Genomic DNA, 19,348 nt, shown 5'->3' with positions numbered 1-19,348 from the left:
AAGGACAATAATGAACTAATTTATCTTAGGGTAAAATGTTCAAAAAGTGGAAATGTGAGTGTCAAAGTAAATCAGAATTATCATTGTATAAATATTGTTCTCTTGCTGCCTGGATTTTAAAGCAATGTTTGGACAAAATTCAAAACTCAACAAATCCATTAAGTTATTGAAAACATATTTTTGAGTGAGTGCGCATTGCTGTAGACTGGCACCACATCCAGGGCTGATTCCTGTCTTGTATTCTGTGCTCCTAGGATAGGCAGCAACCCTAACAAGTCCATATTGAAACAGTCAGGTTAGAAGTAGTAGATAGTCTTTTTCTTATATTTATTCCCCACCTTTACTGACTGTGATGTTTTTCATGCACATTTTAATCAATTAATTAATTCATTCATTTTTAAACCCACATATTCCAGATATGGACTAGAGACTTTCCTTGCAACATAGGACATAAGGTGGAAACCAGCTTTAAACAAGGCAACCAGACCTTTACAAGTCCTTCTCAAGACTGTCCAGTCCAGTCCAGACCTACTTTACTGAGTCACACTTCTAGCCAGACCAGTTCAAAATCACCATTCAGCTTAATATGCACATCTTTTAAACTGAGTGTAGTCTAATAAAAATCCAGGCAAACACAGAGAGAACATGCACACTCACACAGCCACTGCCCATTCTAATCATTGAATCCAGAACTTTAGAGCTGAGAGACATCAGGCATGTCATTGTGCTGCCACATTTGTCTTATAAACATGTATGTCAAAACTAGAACTATTATGATGCATGCCACAACTTCAGTATGTTTGTGATCACATTTACTGGCTTTTAATACAGATACTCCTTGACCTTGACATTTAATGGAAAAAATAATTTAAATTCCGGTCAGATTTCTTCAGTATCACATCATATATTCTGTCACCCTCTTGAGAGATTCCTTCAGACTTACAAAGAGCCATTAAATTTGCAGTTGAATTTCCTTAATGATTAATAAAAACACAACAAAGATCAGTCATAACATAAAAAGATAGGTAAATAAATTTAGAAAATGTGTTTCTTCCTATAATTTAAAATTATTTCGCTTGCACAGTAGTATAGAGAAGTCTTTAAAATAAAGTAAATTTTCTTTCATACTTTAAATACGGTAATGTTCATTTTCATAAAAAAATGTTTTAGATCCTTCTGCAGCCACTTAGTTCTAAACATACAAGTTAGTGTAAAGCAATTTGGTAATGCTGCATAAAGATTTGATTTGCTGCTCATTAACACTCATAAATGGTCGATAAGTTTACAGCTACAGAGCAACTTTGAAGTATGAGAAGTTTGTGCGATATTGTTTAGGGAGAGTTTAGATTAGTTTAACTGACCCTCTTTCACTTTTCAAGTTTTAACAAATAAAAATGTAGAAACAATCATGAATCTTAAAGTTGTAAATTAATTGAACTTCATTGAAATGGGAATAATTCAGAATTAGATAAACATAAGCAAACAAGCAAGAAAACACAACCAGGGGTAAAAGCTCATTGGAGAAACAAAAAAAAACAAACTAAGTTTAACCTCAATGTCAATGACCGAAAGACTGAAGAAAACTGAAAATCCAGTTTTGAGTTTTCTGTTCTTAGTACAGTGTCTTTTATGGAGTTTGCGTTTCCTCGTTTGACTCCATTTTTCTTCCACAAACAAGCAAGTAAGTAGATTAGCAATTCACACATGCCCTAGTGCAAGTGTGTTCATTTCAGGTTGGCTTCTGCCTCATCAGCCTATACTGATGAAAACAAATGTAGGATACATTAGGCACAGAAGAAATGCATAAAATCTCACATCCATTTCCTAACCTGGAAATAGCCCTGGGTAGAACAACAGTCAAATGCAATATGGGGCCAATTTAGAGCCAGGATTTAACATAAAATGCATATCCATGGGATGTGGAAGGAAAACTGGAGCACCTAGAGAAAAATATTTACACATAGGAATAATGTGCAAAATCCACGTGGACGGCTTATAGGTTTGGATTTAAGCTGTAAAGAGACAGAGAGGCCTAAAGGAAAATGTTATTATGGAAATAAGAGTCTTGGAAACAACATAAGCCACTTGTATAAATAAACAGAACTTTACAGGTAGTGTCAGAGTGTTCATTGTTGTTTTACATATTAAAGTTGGTTATATTCCTTTTCTTTTTCTCTTAATGTGTGCCCTTATAAAATACTCCAAACAAAAGAAGATGATGTGTAATTCTCTTTTAAGTCTCAGAGAATTGGTTTATTATGCAAAGGTGAGGTAAATTAATCTGCATTAAAATGTTTAATTTATGTGTAGACTGAAACCATTCTTTCCTTTGACTGACACAGTATTTTTATAAATTATACAATACAATTCAATTTTAAGAATTTATTTGACAAGGTTTGATTTATTTTTCTCGTTATCTCTAAGGGAATATCTGCTGTGCATGTAACATCTCATAATGTATGTATTGTCCTTCATTGAATCTAGCTGATCCTTAAAGTTTTATATGAAACTCTTACAAAACGCATATTTCACTGTGGTTGCACAAACATTTCTTTACTGATAAAAAACTCCTCCATTATATACATTAACAGCATGACAATCAAAAATGAACACAGCCAAAGTAAAAAATGAACACAACTGTTTTGTCAAAATTACTGATTATTTTACAGTAAGCATGTTTAAACCATAATATACTGTATATTGTATCTCCTGCATTGTTCTCCATTGTACTATAAGTGTGAAATAGGAAAAAGTTTTATTAGTATAATCTAACAAAACAGTCCTTTTATTAGTATAATCTAACAAAACAGTCCAAGAAAAACTTAATCAAGTTCAGGATTGTGACAGGCAGGAGACTATTCTGGGAGGCATCAGGTGCAATTGAGGAACCAACCTTAGACAAGACACCAGTTCTTTGCCAGGTCTACAAACATACACACTGAAAAATTAGCATTGGCAGTTAACCTGATATCCATATCTTTGCAATATAAGACAAAAACTGGAGTATATGAACTTAAATATGTAATGGTAATTTCTTTCACTTTCTACATAATTCATACAATTTTTAATATGCACAGCAGACTTAATATTATAAGTCATTTGTCATTTTATGTTCAATCTAATTGTAGTGGAATAGCAAAATTGCATTGTTTAAGCGAACTGGTTAAATAAAATACATCAGTAAAATATTGACTACAAACTCAAATCAAGATGAAGCATATCTTGGGGAAAGCAAAAATCTTGCAAAATTGATGAAATTATTGAAATGTGCTATGTATGTACTGCATATATTCTCTCTCTTTAAAACAGAGGACATAATATTATAATAGAAATAGATTTATTGTGTAATGAATTAGATGCAGATTTCATATTTATAAGAGGCAATACAAAAGAGGAGTTCTGCTCAAAGAAGGTTTTGCTCAACAAAATTAGGATTTTCTTTTCCTTAAAGGAGGCTAAGTTTTCTTCAATATGTGTTTATATTTGTAATTTCTGTTAACAGACAACAATGGTAATTTTATTTCAATTAAAAATCAAAGAAATCTTTGTTTTATTTTACAGTAAAACAAAAAAGACATATTCATTTGGCAAACTGTATGCTTTTATCTGTAATTTTGTTCATTCTATTTCTGCAACTGTATTTTTAAAATATATTAAAAAATATATCTGCTGTTTAATAATTCTCTTTTTTGTCATGCTTTAAGCATGTCTCTTTAAAATGTAACTTTTTGTTACAACACTTAAGCATATGTTTGTTTGCATTAGTTTGCTTTTGCAATGTACTTTTAAAAATTGCCAGAATGTCTGATATATAAAACAAGATTATACATATATATGTTTTTACTTATTTTTAATATTTTAACATGAATGTTTATGGAAGAATTCTTTACTTTGATTCGTGGAACTGAGATATGTCTACTTTATATTTTAGATATGGTTTTATACAAACAGCATTTTTAAAGAAGCAGGAATGAATGAAAGTCAAATCCCTTATATTACACTGACCACAGGTGCCACTGAGACTCTAGCAGCAATTTTTTCAGTAAGTGTTACTAGACTTAATTTCAATTTGTGATTTAGACTACACTTTTAAGGAAATGTAAAAAAACATGATTAGAGCCTAAATGAGACAATATTTTATGTGTCACTAAAGCATGCAATTACTTTCCACATTGCGAAGGCAGTCCAAGATTTCAAAGTATGTGTTCATTGGGAATCAGTGATTCCATAAGTAGAAGTCCAGTTGAGATTCCTAGCTATGTGTTGGTTATAATTCAGTATATGATGACTTGTTTACATTACCTTATTGAGTGTATATTTTTTATTAATACTTACACCTACTTCTCATTTCTCTGTATTTTCTTTTACATCTACATTTATTTGCTTGACAGACTATTTTATCTAAAGCAACTTACTAAAGAGGTAAACTTAATCTAGTAACATTGGGCCTGTTTGTAAATCATGCAAAAGCACAGTTCAATAAGAAACCCAACCAATGTTACATTCCTGACATTTATGTTTTTAAATGAAATTAACCCACTTTAGAAAACTGTGAACAAAATGATGAATGTGAGGTAGTTCTTCATTTATTGAGACAGGAATGTATTTAAGCAGAGTCCCAGCATGTTTATTTTTCTATTTCTAGTTTTAGATAATTTAAAACATTACTTTTGTATTGAGTTATGGAAAATGGGTTGGGAATCTAAGTAAGAAAAGTTAACACATAAGCAACGTAGTGTAGGAACTCGCAACAGATTTTTGCTTGAGGTTGGTGTTACTCCAAATAATACTATTAAATGTGTTGTAATTCCTACATTATCTACCATGTACATGTGAAAAATAGCGTGTTACTGGAAAATTATATTTGAAGTGTAGTTGTTCAAAGCATGTATAAACATTATGTATGTAGTGGTGTATAAAGGTCCAGATTCCTAGTGACTTCTAAGAATAAAATAATGTTTAGGTTAAAGAAGACGGAAACATATAATCATTGTGCCCAGCAACAGATGAAAATAGCATCTTGGCTTTAAAATATTCTCCACACGGGTGCCATATTTTGAGGAAATGATGTGCCACTAGATTGTTAGTAAACTGGCAAAAGTTAGTAGTGACTGGATTGATGAGCAAATTTGAATAAGATTTCCTTTCAATGGCTAATTAATTAGGTGCAGTTTCAATACTGCACCTAAAGGCCTTTTCACATTTCAAATGAACTAATCTTTTTTTTTAAGATTTGTACACATAATATAAGTGCGTATAAGGGTATTGTGAAAAAATGTAAGATTTTCGAAAGGATATTCATTTCAAATGTGTTATCTTTCCAAAGTAAAATAAGATGAAGATGTATGTATCCATCTATTAACATTTTGTTTGAATCTTTCCACCATATCACAGAAATTTAATTTAAATGGATATTTAAGTTTTCTTGTGATCTAGTTTAATCTGATGTGCAGGTCAATTCACCAGGAAAAATAAGCTCTTCATTAAATTAATTTTGAATCCAAAGATTCCAATGGATATTCATCCAGTAGATTTAATTCAAGTGGAAATGATAAATATGAATATGTAATATATAGAATGTCATCAGACATTTAGAACTCCTGTTAAGCTAAATAGAGCACCATTTTCTTACCACCCATCTCTGTCAGCATAAGTAACGCATTCAGGTATCACCTGGGGCAATGTCAAAAATTCCTCTTATCCTAGAATTAGCAGATACAGAGGTAGCCACAAAGTAACACTTGTGCAACGTCTGGGCACATCTTTGGCCAACAGATTGTAGAGGTGCAACATCAACTCTCTTGAAAGACACGTAATCAATGACACTTGTTCTATTGATATTTAATCATAAACTCTTTAGCATTTCAAAGTAACATTAGTCATAGGCATAGTAAATAAGAGATTCAGAGGAATAAAAAATAAGGAAGTACTAAGGTCCTGCCGTGGCATATGTACAAGAGATTCCTTAAGCTGTTCAGGTAAGAAGCCTTTTGCATCTAGTCTGAGGTTTTTGTAAGCTGAATAGAAGTGCATTGCATGCTGGCAAAGCTGGATCATGAAGCTGGAATTAAAGTGTTTTTTTTTTATATACCTCAGCTTACTTAGCTGGGAATCTCAGAGAACCAAACCTGAGTTTTGACAAAAATGTCTGAAGCATGCACTGTAATGTGATAAACTGCAAAAGTTAATATCATCATGTTCTGGTACTGGTGTGTGTTTTTCTCCTGCTTGAGCAAAAAGAGAAAGCTTAAAACCAAATCCTCCTCTAATCTCCCGGTATTTTTTATTTGCCAAACAGACAATTCTTTCTCTCAGTAGATTCTCACTTTGCTTGAGAACACATAAGCTGTAAGATAAGAAAACACTACTACTTCTGCTTGGACCGGATGAAGATTTAAAACATCCAGGCTGTATGATTCTGTGTATCACTATATATCTGCGACTAATGGTTTTAATGCAGATAAATGTAATTGTTAAGTAAAAGCCTAAAAGTCACTGCCTTTGCCATATTATTGCTAGTGAGTCAAGAAATTAGAAGCTAGATTTTCCATTCTTTGTCTAGCTCTGGTTCCTTAGGAACATTTGAGAATGCTTGGGTAAAGCTCTCTGTTGGTTGTAAAACTGGGTTAAAGTAAACACTTGGAAATTAAAAGGCAGTTCCTATCAGCAAACAGCCTGCCATTAGGGATCCCTAGGGTTAAATATGTAGGTTATAATATGGACAGTGAGACATGTAAGAGGTTACAGGTAACCGATGAGTAGCTGGTTTTGACATTTCTTCCTATCCCCCATTAAGAAGGAACATAAGAGGTGTAAATACAAGAAACAAAGACAAAAAAGGTTTGGGGATCCACCCCGTATGTTGTAGTCAGAGACAGTAGTCACAAAAGACTGTCCAAAATGGAACTGAGAAAATAGGGTAAGAGGTTGGGTTTTTATAGGTAGTGGGAAGGAAGAACCAGGTCCATGAGGGAAGCGGCGGAAGTGAGGTCAGTAGAAGGGCGTGGTCTGGAGACGAATGAAGAAGCTGATTAGGGTGTAGCTCATCTTGCCGTCTGGTGATCTACAGAGGAAGGAGAGAAGGCATTATTGCACAGTGTCAACCCCTGACTCACCATTTTACCTCCAGTTAAGCCCATTGACTGCCTCCCATATGCACGTGTGTGACAGAGGTTAGTTGGTACCTTTCATGTCAGGTGATCTGAGAACACAATAAAACAGCATTACAAACACTCACCCTGCACAGGTATTTAAAATGCATCTTGCTGGGCACCTCTTCCAAACTCTTCCTCAAAACAGTTCCAGGAACATCCAGTAATCCATAACAACAAACTCAATAACCTGCATAGGTAAAAATGACTATATAAACGAAACAGAACAACTTCCATTTAAACAGCACATAGATATCAAGACCACCCAATGATGTCTAATTTTATACGTTCCTTTCAGAACCATTTCAAATATTTTTCTGAAAGGGAAAATTGTGTTTCTGCACTATATTGTGGTATGGTGTAAAACTAATGTGGTGAAACAAGAAGTTCAAATATAACTTTACTTTTGGTAAAGGATTCTTTTAATTTCTATCTCAATTTCAAAATTATTAGCACTGTATCATTAGTTAACATTGTGAGCATCTGATATTTATTTATTTAAGAAAATAATGCAGTAAAACATGAAAGAAGTATTTATGCTTATCACTTGTCTCATGACTTTTCATCTTGATATTCTGTCAGTGTGCTATTTTTGTTATTATGAATATGACCTTTGCTAGTCTGCAGCTACATGCAGATAAAGTGTCAACTTTGACAAGATAGCATACTTGTAAGCTTTTGAAAAATATCCAAATTGTATGTACTGCATTTGCTTTTGCTGTTTCACTAACCGTTTTTTATGCATTTATAAAAAATGTGAACCTTTCGTATATTGCAAAACAAAACATAAAATTTATAGTAATTTATTTAGGTTACTGCAGCTTCAATATGTGAAATTTGTAAATGTTATAAATCAGCTGAATGGTTTAAGACATTATTGCATATAAATATGTAGCCCACTGTGATAAATGTAATTTGTCTTCATTATATAGTGAATGTGCTCTAAATATAATGTATTTTAATACTGAATTTATTTGGGATCACTCACATAATACTGTTTCTTTTTACATTTTAACAGTGATTGCATTCATTTAGACACATCACCTGTGGCAAATTATTTTTTAGACTAAATGAATACATTTACAGTGTTATCAGTGATAAGAATTTAAAAAAAAATCTTTGATGGTATTCTAATGTTACCCAATTTGGTAGGTAACCACCCATACAATCAGACTGTGATTCAGACTACGAATGCCATGATATATATATATATATATATATATATATATATATATATATATATATATATACACTAGCAAAAGGTGTATTAGTAAGGTGGGGTTCGGAGAGTGTTGTTCTTAAAGTCTTTTTTATTATTTGGATGTTCATCATTTTAAGACTGCATTTGCTTGGTTCATGTCCAAGTACCTGTTAATGGTGTTTTCATTCAATAGAAGCATTATTAAAAAATAATTTATATAAATTAAACAAGGAGTATAGTAATGATTGAAACTGGTGATTACTTAAAAGATTATTTTTATGGAGTACCTACAGACAAGGAAGTGTGACAGTGTAGGTCAGCTCCTTGCTGCTTCTTCTATAACGGGGAGCCACTTGAACCCAACACTGTCAATAACGTAACCGGATCAGCTGAGCTGATAAGGACAAAACACACAGCAAGGGAATGGTGTAAAGTGCAAGTGCTTTTATTTAAAAAGCAAACAAACAAAAACAAGTGTTAAAAAGTGCAGTGCTCATAAAATACAGTAGTTAATAAATAAATAATCCATAAAAACATCAAAGTGCTGATGGACTTTAAAATCTGAATAAATAAATAATCCGTTAAAATAAGATTACAATTCAGACAAGAGTCTAAAATTCTCATTCCCGATGCTTACTTTTTAAAACTGACACCTCCCCGGCTTACCCTACTGAGACCTTGCAGCACGGAGAGATGTCCACCAACAGGTGCAGACATCCTTCAAAACTGTCCCATGTCCCCACCGCCCAATCCACAGCATCCCACGGGGAGCCACTGGACCCTGCTCCCAAACACCCACCCACCCACTGCCAATCCAGGCTCCACCCGCTGAAAGCACACTGTTGGAATTATTTATTAAAATGACAAACAGCTGCAAACCTCACTTTACCACAGGCAGGACAAAGTTTGTGTATACCTGCATTAAAGCATCCGTAATTAAATCTGCTTAAATCTGCTTAGGCCAACTTTGAGCTTGTAATAGGCGTGTTCAGAAAGTACCCAACTTTGAGTAGGATACCAGGTAATCAAAGGTCACACTCATGTTCTCTCCCATATTCACTTACAAATAGCCATTTTTCAGTTGACAGTTAATGCATAACATATGTCTTTGGTATCTGTCTCTGTTTTGTAGTACGAAAGCCACAATACAGATACAGCAATCCCCTGTAAAAACGAAGCGGATGAGCGGTGAACTGACACACCAACGTAAGCAGCTGTTTAATGGTCCTTGAATAGACCATTAATTGTCTCATTAAGAAAGGACCCTCATAAGCTGTGAACCTAGAGAAGTGCTGCTCAACCTCCTTGTCTTCAAGTGGGATCAGTGTCCTCATAAGTCTTCACACTCCCTTCTTTCTTTTGTCGACCTGCCACGCTGTTCATCACACCTCTGTTGAAGCTGGAGGCATTTAAAGGCCATAATGCACTTGCTGTTATGAAAATATAGGACCTACAATATGCGAAACAGACACAGGATATGCAAGTGAACAAAATTGGGCAGGGGCTGGTGCCTGATACACTGTAAGGCTTGCAGCAAAAAGTGAAAGTACACACTAACACATAAAAATAAAGAATATACATATATATATGTAACATACTGTATGTGTTTATTATAGTTGCTAAATATATATGTGTATATATATATATGTATTATATGCTAGATATGTACTTTATCCTCATATGGCTGACAGCTCAATCAGCTTTGTTTGGAATACACGTGGTGCGTTAGCACAGAAATAAAACAAGACATCAGCTACGGATCATAGTACAGTTGGATGTTACTAGATAAGACATATGTTCATGGAAACCTGTATTACCACCAGATATGTAATACTGATTTCTATGACTGGTAGCTCAGCTCCACATGGCTAATTGCATATTTAATTAGTCATATGCTGTAATTAGCCTTAAATGAGACATCCTGCTCACCCCCACCAATCAGAATACACAGGATATGTTGTGAAATAATAAAAATGAAAGATTTACTACCATTTACAAGAAATTTCTTTCTTATTGATGGAAGAAGAAAATGTGAAGCATCTGCACATTAATCTTTTTAAACAAAAAAAATATGCCCCCTGCACTGGACCAATGTCAGACAATAGAATGAGAGAGTTTTACACCACTGCTTTATGGCATGGCCAATGTGTGTGCACCAAGAGTGGAACTTTCTGAGCACAATGATCTATATTTTATTTACTTATTGCTAATTTGTGGCTGTTTGTTGTATTTTGTTCGTGGTATTCATTCCTGATTTCTCCTTTGTTGTTTGAGACATAGTGGTACAGTGATTAAAACTGATGCCTCACAGCTCATATCACATACAGGCATGTGGCCACAATAATTGGGCCAGCATAGTAAACCCCAAGAGAGGTACACTTAAAAGACCATTGCGCCATTATAATCCAGTTAGAACTAGTTCCCCATTGACTTTAATGCACTTCGCAGAGTTCTGCGAATATCACAAACATTTCTGTGATTTTGCTGAACTCACAGCAATGAGAACTACACAATGTTCACTCTTCACTATGTATTACTTTACTGATGCAGATACCTTGGAGTGTAGGCATGTGAAGTGACTTGTTCATGGCCACATAGTTTCAGTAGCAGGATTTCAACCCCAACCTTAGCATTTGAAGTGTTAGGTCTAACACCTTAACCACTACACTACACTTCCTGCCAATAATATTTAGCCCTTGTTAAAAAAAAGAAAATACAAATATTGTATATGGAAAAGTACTTAGTTACATAGTACTTTCAGCACTGTAACTATGGTTCATTGTCTTGGAAAATTTCCCAAGTGAGGACATGTATGCTGCCTTCTAATTAAGAACATACATCAGAATAAAAACCTACAGCCACTGTAGCCTCCAGGACCAAACTTAATCACCCTTGAAGAAATTTGTTAATTTTAACTTTCTATGTTCAGTATCCAAATTATTGTTATATGTACACAACATAATGAAAGTCTTACTTCTGTCCCAATATGACATTGCCAAAGTAAATCTCAAAATGTAATTCATGATTACTAGTATCACATTGATACAGGTTCTTTTATGTGTCTGAAAGAGAATTATCAGACATCATGTGGCAACCTATCACTGCCTACCTACAGGAAGCACCCAGTACTCAGAACATAACATTAAATTTTAGGAATTAAATTAAGATAGAATTCAAGATCAGGTAAGAGGGCAATGAGCTTTAAAATATGAATAAAATTTAATACAGAACATTAAAATGTAATTGCTGTATTGTTAATTTTTAGGGAATCGTCATAGAGCGTGTTGGAAGAAGACCTCTGCTTATTGGAGGATTTGGTGCCATGACTGTCTTCTTTGGCTTTCTCACAGTGTTTTTGCATTTTCAGGTAAAAGTAAAATGAATTATTAGTTTACATTTCTAAAAATTAAAACAAATTTCTTTAAACATTTTATTAAATCAGTATGGTACCCATTAACACTGACATAGTACAACAGAGCTATTTGTGCTCTAATTTATCTCTGTATACTGTAGATTAGCACCTATTTTTTTTTATAAGAATTTTGACTATTTAAATGTATAAATGAAGTTTGACTTGTCAAACTACAGTTTGGCCTTTGTAGATTTGTATATAACTACCAGTTAACTCTTGTGTCTCTTATTAATATGGGATCTCGAAAACTTCACACACTGAGGTACCTATGTTTTGTACTGCAGTAGACACTGTGGTGTGGTCTGATTAGGCCTTATTTGAAGGTATACAGAACATTTGGGAAAGATGGTTAAAATACTTCCATATTTAGACTGTTTTTCTGAGAGAAAGAAAATGATATCTACTGCATTTGATTGCTGTTTAAAATGACTTTGTTTGCAAATGGCACACCATGCAAAAGGTGTTGCAGAATGTATATGAGAAGTAATGGAGCTAATACAGTGTTTTTATGAGAAGTTTTATACATAAGGGGCAGTAACTTTTGAACTTAACTCCAGCCTGTCAAAATGCTGCTATGTAAGAAACAGCATAACCTGGTTGGCTAAAATGACATGAAAAAAATATTTTCTACAGGCTTAATTTAATACCCATTTTTTTTTTCAAATTGTGTATGACACCAACAAAAATAAACACTGAAAAGCAGAGTTAACTAGATGTATAGAACAAGAAAAAACACAAGGAAGAAAAATAACCAAAGCAAAAAATAAGCGTACAGTAGATCAGAAACTGAGAGTACAAATTAACTGGTGAGACTTTAGAAAACATATAGTAGTCAAATTACATATATAAATAGTGGTTGAATGCTAATGAAAGGATAACTCACAGAGCAGCTTTAAGTGCTGTTGCCTCACTGGCGCACAGTTTTAAATTCAATTCAAGGCATTGCCTGTGTGGGATCTGCATGATGATCTTGTGTCTGCACAGGTTTTCTCCATGGACAATGGTTTTCCTTCACATCCCAAAGGTGACGTCATAGAACCAGACAAGAAGTATTATTGTAATTGAAGCACCAAGATACCAAGTAAAAAGCAAGTTAGACAATTGAAGAGAAACCATAGCTTATAAGCATGCTTTCAAATAAGAATAGTTTATTATTTTAATTATATTTATGATGTTGTGAGGCTTTATTAAATAAATCTTGGTGTTCACAAGTGAACCAACTTAAATATTGTAATTTTATTTTACTTTGATTCATGTTTTACTGTATATTACATTTTGTTTTGTGTTAGACTACGCATAATAAACATAATATGCATAGATAAGCATATCTAAAAATACACAAAGTGTAATACTTTAAGTACTTTTTCCTTTTAAAACTAAATAGATAAATGTATTTTTAAAAGGAAAGATTAATTACATTAGCAATCATACCCCAACCTTTTTTTTTTAGATTGGAACCATCTCTTTGTAAAGCCTTTTATATTATTTGACTTGTTTCTTTTGGTATTTCTAAAATGGGAGTTTATTTCTTTTTTACATTACGCTACATTTCATTTTTCCTTGATAGTTTCCAGTAAAGTATGAAATATTAATTAAAGCAGGAATTATTGCAAAAGAATCGATTTTCTTGCTGCAATGTGTATGTTGTCTATTATACTTAGAATAGAAAGAGTAATTCCTATGGCAAATAGCATAGGATATCTAGGGATAGGGGAGTTTATGGAATGCAGAGTGTTACAGGACATGCTTAAAAAATGTAATTAAAATATTAAATTTGCTACATTACTGTTGTACACTATACCATAGCTCCATTTAAAGCTAAGTTAGATTTACGATACAGTGCCTTCAGAAAGTATTCTGACTTCTTCACTTTTTCACATTTTGTTATGTTGCAGCCTTGTGCTAAAAACCATTTAAATTCAGTTTTTCCCCCACCATGTAACACTTAATACCCCAGAATGACAAAGTGAAAATAAGATTTTATAATTTTTTTGAAAATCTATTAAATACATAAAATAATAAAAAAACTGAAATATCACATTGATACAAGTATCCAGACTCTTTGCATGGTACTTAGTTAAAGTACCTTTACCAATGATTGCAGCCTTGAGTCTTCTTAGGTATGACACCACAAGTTTTGCACACCTGGATTTGGGGATCTTCTGCAGATTCTTTCATGCTCTGTCAGGTTGGAATGAGGCCATCAGTGGATGTCTATTTTCAGGTCTCTCCCAAAATGCTCAATTAGTGGTCTGGCTGGGCTACTCAGGGACATTCACAGAGGCGAACCTAAGCCTCTCCTATGTTGACTTTGCTTTGTTCGTAGGATTTTTGTCCTGTTGGAAAGTGAATGTTTAGCCCAGTCTGATGTCCAGAGTGCTCTGGAGGAGTTTTTCTTTAAGGATATCTTTGCACATTGCAATGTTAGCTTTCCCTCATCACTAACCTGTCTACCAGTCCTTGCCGCTGACAAAAAAACACCATAGCATGGCGCTGCCACCACTATTGGTCTGTCTCAATGGTATTGTGTTGATGATGAGCAGTGTCTGGTTTCCTCCAGATGTCATGATTTGAATTGATGCCAGACAGTTCAATTAAGGTTTCATAAGACCAGCAAATCTGTTTCTCATAGAAAAAATATCATCTCAATGATGATTTAGAATGGGATGCACTTGACCCAAATTTCAAGTGTCATAGGAAAGGGTCTGAATATGTGTGTCAGTGTGATACAGTATTTCAGATATTCTTAATACATTTGTAAAAATTCAGAAATGTCTGTAATGTTGTTTTTGCTTTGTTATTCTGGAGTATTGAGTGTCACCTGATGAGACAAACAATTAATTCAGATAATTCTAACATGAAGCTGCAGTACAATAAAATGTGAAAAAAGTAAAAGGGTCTGAATACTTTCTTACGGTGATCTGACAATTTCCTATCAGTGTGACCACCACTTCAGTACTGCTACTTTTGCTGTTGCATGAGCACACTTTTCCCTTTGCCGGTTAGAAATCTGTGTGTTTGAAGCAGGGAATAAATCTCATTATTTAATGATAAAACTAGACTCAGCAATTTCCTTTTTGAATGGGATGAAAAATAGTTCTTTTATTTCAAAATATGTCCCATTTCCAGACGCTTTTGAATCGGCTAACCTTAGAAAAATAATTCAGCTTGCAGAAAATGATCAAGCTAGACTTTCATTCAGCATTGCCCTAATCTTTATTGTTTGGTTTTCTCATATGGATGTCAGAGTGTTTTATGTTCGTGTGCAATTTTCAGGTTTTATTCACAAAAAACAAATGCCAAGAAAATTCCAGGGAATTATACTAGGTCTTACACTAAGAAATTACCATGTTGACATTCCAGGATAACTGACTTGTTTTTGGTCACATCTGTCCACGACACAATAATTTACTTGTAACTCTTAGGATCATCTGTATAGATGATTAATAGATAAGTATTTATGGATCTTTTTAACCTATGGAATTCCAAAAACAAATAAATGAATGATTATTAAATGTATGTATTAATGAAAGGTATTTATTAATTTCACAAACCTTCTTGTTCTTCTGGGAAGGGCCATACGGAAGCTAAAAATATTTTTTTTGCAAGGAGTAGGCACAATGCAGAAACAATTACTGGACAGGGCACCATTCCATTGCAGGGTGAAAACACACATACAAATAAATCAAATGTAATTTTAACATTGTCGATCCACCTATATTATATGTCATTAGACTTTGGGAGTAAACCCATGCAAATACAGACAGAACATCCAAACATCACTTTGGGAGCACAATAAACTCAAACCCCAATCTTCTTGTTGTGAGGCATCAGAGTTGCCCTTGGAAGTAATGTTAAACATGTGAGGTTTTATTTTGATAAGAATGGTGTTTTTGTAGTTTCCCCCCATATTTCATGTAATAGTAGTAACTGCCAATTTTACTCCTCAAGATAACTTTGTACTAAATAACTTACAAAATCAGGAAAATGTACTTAATTTGAGTACTTCACAAAATAATATGTTAGAGTAAAATTATAGTCTTTGGTATGGATGACAAAGGAACAACATATAAGCAAGAGCACTGTAAATTGGGAGAATGAAAGCTGTTAAAAATTAAATGAAGGCACTTGTAAGGGTGAGAAGAAGCTTATTTCACAGCCTTTGGGCAAGAAATAAGAATGGTGGAGGAGGCATAATAAGTATGATAACAGTTTAAGGCAGAGTGAAGCTGTCATCGAAATAGTAAGAGAGTGTCTGATCCACAGTGTAATCTGAAAAGAGTTTATACTTTTGTCTTCTGTATTATACTCTTTATGTTGCTTCAAAATATTTTAACAACCTCTTTTCACATTTTCTGGCTTCAACAGAGTGCAGCTAGCTGGATCCCTTATCTTAGTATTGTGTGCATTTTGGCTGTAATTGCTTCATTCTGCATTGGACCAGGTTTGTTGATTTTGTCATTTTTTTTAAATATGATTTTTTGAAATCTAGTTGAGGATGATTTAAATAACTTTGTTTATCTTGGTTATTCACTTAACCAACTAGCTAGCATGCAAGTATGACACACAATGAAAAAGTTCACACAGATTTATTGCATATAGCATTAAAGTGCTTGCTCAGTTTTACACTAACTATACCCAAAGTAAGAAGTTGGAATGCCAGTCAGATGCTGTGCAGAAATTAATACATTGAGATTGTGTATGAATTTAGTATACCTAGAAAGGCTTTCTTTCATATGTATCTTCAACATAATAGGCAGTGCTACTGTACCCATTGAAAAAGAAGAGAAGCAATGCAAAAATATAGTTTATTCATTGGAAACACACTATTATATAAACTAAAGTTTAAAATATTTTAATTGCAATGTTGTTAGAAAGCTAAATGTAATCAAAGCATATCTGCTTGATGTCATTGGTTATAAGTTTTCAATTTTTTCAGTCTAATTTTTGTCTCTTCTGTTTCCTAAAGTAGAGAAGTGATGTTTCTGTTTATATTGCTGCTTTATTAGAATATTATTAACGAATAAAGTGTGCTGTATGCAACAATAAACAGAAACGTTACACCACTGAATGTTTTATCATCAAATATTTGCAAATGGGTACCAAAAGTCCATACCACAGTAGTTAGGCATTTTGTATATGGAAAGCTGAAAAGATCAGATTTATTGTACATGCCATGTTTCCTGTCCATGCCACTTAAACAGAATAATGTAAAGTTAACATTAAAGTTACAAGCTCTTTAGGTGCTGCAAAAATTGCAATCCACAGGCATCATATTGCTGAAATCTTAAGAGGATCCAATAGAAGAAAGTACTACCCCTGCTGCATCTCTGAAGGAAAATGTACATTTGTTAAACAAAATTTTAGATTTTGAAGATCAGGCCAGCAGGCTATGAGCTGTTGAAGAAACTTTCAAGTGTAAGACACAACAACAAGAAAACCCATACCAGAGAAAGTCTGAGCAGTAGATACACCTTCAGGCACACAAACTCCATTAGTTGAGCTTAGTCTTTTCATTCTTAAAGCCTGTATAGTATTATAAATGTGTAGAAGCTGAAAATTTTAAGTGCAATATTCTGAAAGTAAGGAAATTTTAAATAAGTTACATAGGAACTTATTCAAGCAAATTGGATTTTGAGAAATAAACAAATGAGTACAGTAATGAACATACATGCTAAATCCTTGCATTTTTTTTTCAAAATACTAAGAACAGAATTAATTCTAAGGTTTTTTAAGGCTGTGCAAATAGGAAACGTTAATTCTAACATTCTCGTAGACGTATGCCTCATGACACCATAATATAAACAATCCTTTTTAAAGGACTATTTCAGGTTTTATATCTTTTCCTAGGCTGGCTAAAGCACATTTAGTCTGTAAACTGTTATTCACACATCTGTCTTTGTGATAAAATGTTGCCTTTGGGTCTGTACAACTGATTTATACCTTGGTTATGGTTGTCTTTCAAATGGGTGTTTACATTGTTATTTAGTGTTTGTATTTGTTAATGGATTTTAGAATTTTAAACTAATTCTAGTTACTTTAAAATCCAAGCAAGCCATTATTTTGTGTCAGAGTGAGCTTTTAATTTTCTATAAAAATGTCTACAAAATGAAATGTAAGGAAGAACAAGTCTTTGTTTTGGAAAAGATAACATCCTCGCTATTAGAATTAGAATAAATAGTTCTTACTAATATCACTGCCCCTTTTACCAGTAAACTATTTGCATATTATTTTAATTTGATTATGTGGAATAAAAGGGTATCTAATTTTCATGTGGAAGAATTAATGTATGTCAGACTTTTAATTGAAAAGGAAATGAGTGCATATACTTTCATTGAGTGTTAATTTTTAATCCCAATATTGTCTTTAATGGGTAATTAAAATCATAATAAATAACTCATAGCGTTTCAGCTGTGTATTTAAGGTTTAAGTATAATTATCAGCTGCACAAATTAAGGTCAAATATTTCAGTTTAAAAAGCTTAGAGCTTTATTAAAAGCAATTCTGAAATCAGTCACTTCATATTAATGAAAAGACAGTTTCATTTTTTATATGTATATGTAATATAATGATGCTTAATCTACCATATCATGAAAATGATAATGAATGGACACTACCCATTTATGCAATCATTGATATCTGTGTAAATGTTACTGCACATTTTTTAAGCATAAAAAAGCTAGTGTATTTTTACAAGCAAGCAGGTTTATGAAATAAGCAAACTTTACATTAATGTCACAGCATCAGTATTACTGACTTTTATTTAGTGAAAGTTTAAAAATTAAAAAAAACAAAAAACAAATAGCCATAACTACAAATACATTAACAGCATATATAATTAGGGCAGAATACATAAAGGTCAGGTTAGGTTCATTTAATTCTAAATCTGTTGCTAAGTACTATTATTATATCTGTAGTTCTTAAAATAATAAACTAATAAAGTAAGAGTGGAGAGAGGGTGAGCCAGGTCAGAGATATGTATATTTCATCTGTTGTTTGTTTGCTTGTTTGTGTATCCTTTCATTCAAACAGATTTGCATAGATTCATATTTTATAAAGTTTTATTGCAGACAGGTAGTTTGTTTATGAAGTATTTATTATTCAACTGTTTACAAAGAATGAAGTAAAAAATTGGTGGGTTAGTGGATTAGAAAGCTCGATGCAAAATGTCTCATCATCTCAAGAGTAGTGAGGTGTAAACCCTGTGATGGTCTGGAGGTCATTTAGAAGCTGAGATTGAAGGGGCAGATCGTTCCACAGCTTTGAAATTTTTAGCAGGCTGACATCTTGAGACCTTAATGTGCCCCTTGGTTTGTGAGTAATATGAATGTAAGCATGCCTGAGGCAGCTGTACTTGAGAATAGCAAGAATTGTACAGAGTCCAATATAAATAAACACTAGCATCTTATTCACACTCCTTCAGAGAACAGCCAGAGAGAGAGGAAAAAAAACATCACATCTCCCACTTTCCTCTTCCTGCCAGAACCATATCTGAGCTCTTTTTTTTCTGTTTTTCTCATTCAACAGAGCATGCGTGATAATTAACAGACACTCTAACAACAAGTGACAGTCTTACACTCCCCG

General features: G+C 33.3%; 1 protein-coding gene across 3 annotated transcripts in view; it reads left to right on the top strand.

Annotated features, from left to right (window-relative positions):
- slc2a9l2 (solute carrier family 2 member 9, like 2) overlaps positions 1–19,348 on the top strand; it is a 185,525-nt gene that overhangs the window by 129,852 nt on the left and 36,325 nt on the right. For 2 of the 3 annotated variants that reach the window (XM_039751487.1, XM_039751488.1), the window contains exons 9-12: positions 2,213–2,266; positions 3,932–4,042; positions 11,618–11,719; positions 16,133–16,208. In XM_039751487.1, coding sequence (XP_039607421.1) covers positions 2,213–2,266; positions 3,932–4,042; positions 11,618–11,719; positions 16,133–16,208 — 343 coding nt within the window. The remainder of the gene's footprint in view (positions 1–2,212; positions 2,267–3,931; positions 4,043–11,617; positions 11,720–16,132; positions 16,209–19,348) is intronic. The other variant, XM_039751489.1, reaches the window with a different exon arrangement.

Source organism: Polypterus senegalus, chromosome 4, assembly GCF_016835505.1.
Source record: "Polypterus senegalus isolate Bchr_013 chromosome 4, ASM1683550v1, whole genome shotgun sequence".
Taxonomy (NCBI): Eukaryota; Metazoa; Chordata; class Cladistia; order Polypteriformes; family Polypteridae; genus Polypterus; species Polypterus senegalus.
Note: the sequence above shows the minus strand (reverse complement) of the source record. Positions and strands in the feature narration are given on the sequence as shown.